Genomic DNA, 8,086 nt, shown 5'->3' with positions numbered 1-8,086 from the left:
GGGGAGTGGACGGCCTGATCGGTGCATCATCATCATCATCATCATAATCAGATAGAGCTGACCGGGAGAACATCTGCAACACAAAGTATTTCACTATTGCATTTTATTATTTTTTATAGTAATTTTCAATTGAGCTGGAGTTTTCAAGGATAGTCAGGCACTCAACATTGTCCTAACTTGGGTGACCTCTAGCTCACCCAGTATTTTGTCATATCCTATCATATCATAGAAGGAGAAACAGGTCTTTACTACTACTACTACTACTACTACTACTACTACTTACCTCTGTAGTTGTACTGCCACATTCATCATCAGAGTCAAGATTGGCTGCTTTCTCCTTAAACTTAAACCTCTTTGTTTTCCCTTTGACGGCTGGATACTCCTTATCACCAACAATGGGTCTACAGCATCTAACATTGCACAAACATCATTTAATGTATTTTTAAAATGGTGACCAAACAACTATGAATGAATTTGAATGCAGTGTGAAGACCTACGGAGTAGCATTATCTGGTTCTGGTCTGATTGACTGCCCAGCCCTTATATTCAATCTGCCTAAGTTACTAAGCAAGGGTCCGAGGTTGATTTTGGGGACACATTTCTCATGAACTGGTGCAGTAGGGTTATTTGCAGCATTTTCTGTCTGAAAGAAGAAGGAAAAAAATGGATACACTTTTTAACAAATGCTGCCATCCATTTGGTTAATCAACTCAATCAAGGCAACATGCTATATTACTTTCAAATTGGAGTACACGATACAACATGCATCATTTCCCAAAGAAGAATCTTACCCCTGGTATCGGATTCTCCTTCTCATGCAGATGTCTCAGGGCATGTTTAGCTGCATTCTGCTTGGCTTTCTTTGCACTGTACCCCACACCAACGGGAAAGCCTTGACCGTTGACCACAGCCCTCTTGAGGAATCTAATGAAGCAATGTAAAACCTATAGTTATAGCCAAGATGACTTGAGACAGTGTGCAATAAAAAACACATTTATGAGCATCACACAAGTGTGTGTCTGAATGTATATCAATCTCCATCATTTTGGATGAAGAAATTCAACAATCACATATTCATGCCATTTTCAGAGGGTCATGGATAGATAATAGATAGATATGTTCTGATTTTGATTATAAAAATATATACTACAAAGCACAACTGACAACATAACTGCCATATTGTTACTTTATGAAGGGATTAATCATTTCTAAGCCTGTCATTTCTTTCTTTTTTTTCATTTCTTTTTTTTCAAGCTTTTTTTATTCTAAATAAAATGCTATTGTGATCTATTCATATCAAAACACTTTTGTTGAACGCAGCTAACTCTCTTACATATTGCACAAGGCTTCTTTTTTCAAAATAAACATCCAATGATTTTATAAAAAAAATGCAATGTAAAAAAATGCTATAAATTTATTTGCGGCTTGACCTTCTGACCTATTAAGCTGAGTTTACCCAAAGTGTTTTGACATGTATAGGTCAAAAGGGCAAGCCGCATAATGATTTATAGCATTTATTTACATAAGAAAATATACTGAAAAAATAAGCTTTGTGCAATGTGTAGTTAGTATAGTGCACAAAAAGTATTTGACATGAAAAAAAAATTTAAAACAAGAGTAGGAAGTACGTCATCATTAGACAGAGAAAAAAACGTGAGCGGAATTTAGATCAACGCCAAAGTGCTAAGTGGGACTAGCATTGACTGTAAATAACTAAGTTTAAGGCTAGTAGTCACTGATATTTATAAAATCATAGGATGTTTTTTTTAAAGAACATGCTTTGTGCAATGTGTAAGAGAGTTAGTTGAGTGCACCAACGTCTAATACAAAACCAACTTCAAATATAAAGACTGGGCTAGTTGGTTTGGCAAATGCATTGTTTGCATCTGGTTTACTTCACTTCGATAACGTAGACGAACACGAATGACTGCGAGATGAAGCCTCATAAGCCAGATATAGGTTCGCAAAGGGGTTCGGTTTAGGTTATATCTAACCTGTGGCAAGGTCCCCCTGACTCCAATTCTTCATATTTCAGGTCCCAGTGTGCTCGCCGTGCAAGCTTATTTAGTTCACGTACGTAGTTTTTCTTTCCCATCCCGATTTATAATACAGAGACAACACAAATCAGTGATTAGCTACTAGCTAGCTACAAGCACCGTTTAGCACTTCGGCTCGGATTTAAATTTCGCTCATTTTTTTACTCTGTCCAAAGAACTGTGGGGCATTACCATAGCCAGTTAAAGAAGGCCATATACCGTTAATATTAAAACAGTCTATGAGCATTACTGCCATCCACTGGTACGGAGTATGGCTCGAGAATCGTACTCGTTGAAACGTTCTCCCAAATTCAGCAAGTTCAAATCCGTCAGTGGCGTTATACAAGCTAAGGGAGCCAGTCTGCAATGCAACTATTGTTGGACTCAACTTGCAGTAACTTACTGAAACTGTAATGAAATCCATCTGTTGCTGGATACTGACAGGTCCCTCTAAAATGTGCAGTTTTACTGTATTTTGTTCAGTATAAATAGGTCAGTGTGTATTTTTTTTAAGGGGTCCTTGGCCTTAAAATCGGTTAAGACCCCTGTTATAGTCATTATATTTAATTTCATTTATACTCTTTATTCATCTCCCATGGGAATAATTTACACTGTGTTGTTATTACACATTACACACACACAGGCCTGAAACACACACACGCTCAGGTCCTTTACATGCACTAATGGAGAGATGTAATAGAGAGTCTTCTGAACAGGCACCCTGAGCAGATGAGGGAGGTTCGGTACCTTGCTCAAGAGCACCTCAGCAGTGCCCAGGTGGGGAACTGGCATCTCTCCAGCTACGAGTCCACACTTCATACTTTGGGCCATATATGGACTTGAACCTTTGACCTTTTGGTTTTTCCTTATTCTCTAATGTTGCTGGTTTTGTATATAGTCTATTATTACTACATTAATACTGTTTAATAAAGTTGTTGCTGTCTTTTATTTCTGTGTTTATTATATTGTAAAGTGCACTGAGACCATTTTATACTTTGTGTATATATAAATATATATATACATATATACACATACATATGTAAACATATCGATACACATATATGCACACATATATGTATATATATATATATATATATATATATATATATACATAAACAATTTGATTGATTGATTGATTGATCTGATTACAACCCATCTGGACTCCAAAGTCTGATTGATGAACATGCCTCAATTGTTTTGTTTTTCTACTCACACTTTCCTTTATTGAAAAAGCAATGCCATTGCAGTGAAAGTTAGACCCAAAACTATAAATCAAAATGGAATATAAAAATGGACTTATCTGATGATATACACGCATAAAAGACACATTAACAAGGAACTTCATGTACAGTAACATTTTTCTGTAAGTGTCAATGGTAACAGTTCACACATACACACTGTAGGGACAAGCCCTAATACTTTAGCCGCTGACTGCTAATTGAAGTGAGATGTTTTATACCTGTAGTCAGAAACCAGTATCCAGTCTTTACATCATGTGTTGATTTTCTCACTAGTGTCCAAATGCCATAATGTCCAATAAGTTTCAACACAAAAATAAACAAACACAGCCACGATGTTGTCCGAACACAGAAAAACAACAACTATTTACCGCCAACACCTGTGGTGATCATCATGAACTTATCCTGTGGCAGTGTAGCAGTGGCCTGAACACAGTAGTGCCTGTGATCAAATTACACTTAAACACAAATTGTCAAAAGGTGTGTATGTAGGCAAGGCCTATGTGCGAAAGTTGTATGGGAGTGGTTTGTTGAGATGTTTAACTATGCAGTAAATTGGATTTCATCTTCTGTGGAACTGCAGGATGAAGTCCAGAAAAAATTTCCTTTGGAGACGGGACATCAAAGTAGGCCTATATGTAATCTTGTCTTATAACAAATGAACAATATGCTGTGCAACCATGCATTATTTTTTATTTATTTTTTTTCTCAAACAGAACAAAACAAACGCTGTTGTGACACCACTTTAAATACATTTAACCATTTCCAGCATTAAAAAAAAACGCGGACACAGAAAATACAGACACATGATTATTTGGGCCAGATAGCCAGATGTGAATTGATGTAAAACTTACTTTAAAACTTTAAAATTATGATAAAATTTAATTTCATGTTTTGTTCCCTGATTATGAAACCCGTAATGTCATGCCCTCTTCTAAGGTTGTTTATCATTTGCATGGTTAAGGATTTGTCCTCCTGTCTGCATGTTGAAGTGTCTTTGAGCTACACACAGAACCCCAAACTGCCACCCATTGCCATAGGAGTGTGAGTTAAAGTCCTGCGTAAAGCGCTATATACTGTAAGTGCAGTGCATTAACCGTTTTTCTACAAATATATTTAACATGATATTAATAACACAGCATATCAAATCATTAGATTAAAACAGACATCAGAATATACATATTTCCTTATGCTCTTAAGACTTGTCACAATTGCTTGTGATAATCAGATAACAACATATTTATAACAGTATATAAGATAATGTGATTTAAATCACAGACAACAGAAGAGCCACATCTCTACATGCAAAAGGGTATTGTCACAATTGCTTGTGATAATCAGATAGTTGCATTTTCCTGACGCACATTTTTTGAGCTGAATGTCTGAGCCAACTTCTCCAGCTCAGCCTTCAGTTTACTTGCATCAGGTCGGTCTTCTGGATTCTCACGCAGCATTAACTTGATGATATGGTTCTAAAAACAAAAACAAAAAAAACAGTGCAGAGCTCTGCATGTCAGCCTCCCTGTTACTCTACTGGTAACCATCATCACTAAACTGACACCCTATGGGAAATACTACTTCATGTGACAGGGGAATCAGTGAGGATAATAAGTATACTGTGACCTACCTCTTGGGGAAATGTCTTTGAAAAGTCTTCGGGAAGCTTCTGACATCTAGCATCTTCCAAAACCTGGTATTCATGGGGTAATAAAAGGATGAAAGAATATGTTAGCCTGACATTTATTAATAATTCAAAATATGGGAGAAAAAGGTTAAGCATGACCGATTACAAGATGAATAAAGTTCCCTCTCATCTCCTATCTACATACATGTGGTCATATTGTTGTGGTAAGTCATATAATCAATCTTTAATAACCACACAATGTTACGTCCTATTAATGCAAGACTCACCACTCGTCTTTCATGTCCAGTAGAGACTTTCCAAAGGAGTTCCAAATATATCAACCCCAGAGCAAATATATCCACTTTTCGGTCATAGTACTTCCTCCTCTTTTGGGACAGAATAAAAACACAGTACAGACACAATATACTTCAGCAGCAAAAAGTTATACTTTCATTAATCATCATTAAGATGAACTAGTTACAGTATGCTCATGAGTTAATTAAAACTTCAGTTTTTAAGTGCCCGCATAGCTCAGTTGGTAGAGCGGGCGCCCATATATAGGGATTTACTCCTCTACCAGCGGGCCCGGGTTCTTTACTGCATGTCATTCCCCCCTCTATCTCCCCTATCATGTCTTCAGCTGCCCAAAGTCAAATAAAGGCTTAAAAATGCCCAAAAGAGAATCTGAAAAAAAGCTGATTGTACTGCTTAAATTTGCAATTCACTTTTTAAATAAAAGTTTAAACAAAATGATGTAACTGATGGAAACGTCTTGATTTTGTGGCTCCCACTGCCAAAGTTAAAGACAGGTGAGAGTTTTAGGAAATCTACGTGTGTTCATTAATTGTGAAAGGGCATATAGGTAGCCTAACTAATATTAGTTGTTAATATGTTATTAGAAAAACATATTTGTTGACACAATAATATAGACAAAATAAAAGTTATTGTCAGTAAAAGACTCTCACTTGTTCAGGAGCCATGTAAGATGGGGTTCCTTTGTTCTCTGTCCTGTCCATCAAAGCATCATCATCTCTGGTGACCAGACCAAAGTCCCCAATCTTCACTTCTCCCTCCAGCCCAAACAGGATGTTTTCAGGCTAAACATTGCACAGCAAAATCAGAAAGTGAATTAGAATTACACCATCACAGTAATTCGAGTTGCAGTTTACATCCATGTCTGTTTAGACTTTTGTAACATACAGTATGAAGTAAAGAAATTTATTAAAAAAGGTATTAGATGTATTGTTTGGCCAGACATTGATGCTTCACACACATCTTTAACCCGGTAGCACAACAATCACTAAAACACCTACTGTATACAATCACCCCAGGTTAGTGGTGTCACCATTTCAGTCTCCGACAGATTATGAAGTATAGTTACAATTTCCTCTACTGTTCCTGAGTTATTGTGTTACATATTAAATATAATATATATTATGATGTCAGTGAAGTTGACCCTGTACCTTTTAGATATAAAATGTGATCACTTCATCATATTATCCTATTAGACATTTGTGTGAAATGTTATCATAATAAGCACATCATTTTTTGTATTATGGTGTGTTATGTGAAGTCACACCACCAAATACTAATCAGTTCATCCTTGAGTCCAAATGGATGTTTGTGCAAAATATGAAGAAATTCTCTCCAGTGGTCCTGAGATATCGCATTCATTATGCTGCTGGCGCGGAGGCGTAATGTACCTAATTAAAATAAATCCAGCTCCTTAAACGATGAACAGTAACACATTAACAAGTGAAGTAAGAGCTTGAAACGAATACTTGTATATGTCTGTGTTTGAAACTGACAATAAATCTAAACAGTTAGCATGTGGCTTTCATTGGTAAGGGAGTTTTTTTAAAGTTGATTAGATAAATGATCAACAAATAGGATTCTAATTCATCTAATTGTTCTTAAACAAAATTTGAATGTCAAGTTGTCCACTATGAATGTCCTCTTTTAATGTTTTTATTTATTTATAGTTTCATTCTTTATCCATATTGGTTCTAAGTACACTGCCCTCTGATGGGCTTCACTACAGGTTGATTTAGGATATGTCTTAAGGTACTGGTGGAGCTTAAGCAGGGTAAACCCACTTTACAAATGGTCACACACCTGAAGCTATATACAGGTAGCTTACATGTACATCAGCTTTGTCTCAGCCTCACACTACAGAGTCTGGTCTCACCTTAAGGTCCCTGTGGATGTGCTTCTTGGAGTGGATATATTCCACTCCACTAACTATTTGCTGAGCAATGCTGAGACTTTCTTCTCTTCTCTTGGAGTCTTGGGGAGACTGAGTGTTCTTCTCATCAATCCAGTCTTTAAGGGTTCTGGTGTTACATAACTCCATCTGAATATACAGGTACTTTGCCAATGAATTATCAATGGAAGATCTAGAAAAGAAGGAAAAAATATGGAAAATGAAAATAATGTAACACTGACCTTGAACTTAAAGTAAGATTGTTCAGACATAAGGTAAGTGCCAGGGACTCACTGGGAGGAGCTGTAACTGCCAGCTGAGCTGCCAGCTGAACTGTCCCATTGGTATCCTGAATCCTCCGGCCAAACTGTGTAATATCTGACGATATTATGGTGGAGGAGGTCTGATAATGTCTTCACCTCTCGAAGAGCTTTCCTGATCCAAAAGAGAGCAGGAAAATGAATCACTGAACAAAACATAAATGCTGCACATGCAGAGTGGAACCTCTCTACTGCATACTTACTCTTCACAGAAGACAATCTTTACAGCAAAGTCCTTCTCCAGCAGCTTATGTCTTGCTTTGTAAACAACACCAAAGCCTCCTCTGCCAAGACACTCCATGGGCTCAAATTCTGAAGTAAACCTGTCAATATTAACACTATTGTTTAGGCAAAAAGGTAAAAAAAAAACTGGATTATAGTTATTGGGAGATTTAAGAATCAGTATAAAACACGCACGCTACAATGCAAATTAATGTTTTATTCATACCTTGACTGGATGGATGTCTCATTCTGATTATTTCCCAAATTCTTGTCTTTGGCAGCCTGCTTAGAGATTAAAAAAATTAAATAAATTTTGAATTGTTTGCAAAAATTAATTGTTTTACCCTTCATTAAGGTAGGATCTACTGCAGGACTGTCGTATTAGACTATATTAGTTTTAGATAGCTGTACCTAAAAAAACTGGTAACTGAGAGTATGTTTGA

At 36.6% G+C, this 8,086-nt stretch overlaps 1 protein-coding gene across 1 annotated transcript in view; it reads right to left on the bottom strand.

The window, feature by feature from the left end:
* Positions 1-4,211: 4,211 nt before the first annotated feature.
* Positions 4,212-8,086, bottom strand: part of LOC117960117 (interferon-induced, double-stranded RNA-activated protein kinase-like) — a 7,533-nt gene continuing 3,658 nt past the window's right edge. The window contains exons 6-14 of the mRNA XM_034897721.1: positions 7,870-7,928; positions 7,625-7,759; positions 7,396-7,536; positions 7,087-7,294; positions 5,864-5,995; positions 5,186-5,284; positions 4,902-4,964; positions 4,610-4,746; positions 4,212-4,478 (exon numbers count right to left, since the gene is read on the bottom strand). Of these exons, the coding sequence (XP_034753612.1) occupies positions 4,612-4,746; positions 4,902-4,964; positions 5,186-5,284; positions 5,864-5,995; positions 7,087-7,294; positions 7,396-7,536; positions 7,625-7,759; positions 7,870-7,928 (972 nt within the window). The 3' untranslated portion in view covers positions 4,212-4,478; positions 4,610-4,611. The remainder of the gene's footprint in view (positions 4,479-4,609; positions 4,747-4,901; positions 4,965-5,185; positions 5,285-5,863; positions 5,996-7,086; positions 7,295-7,395; positions 7,537-7,624; positions 7,760-7,869; positions 7,929-8,086) is intronic.

Source organism: Etheostoma cragini, chromosome 17 (assembly GCF_013103735.1).
Source record: "Etheostoma cragini isolate CJK2018 chromosome 17, CSU_Ecrag_1.0, whole genome shotgun sequence".
In the NCBI taxonomy this organism is placed as follows: Eukaryota; Metazoa; Chordata; class Actinopteri; order Perciformes; family Percidae; genus Etheostoma; species Etheostoma cragini.
This window is presented reverse-complemented; position numbering and strand designations above follow the sequence as displayed.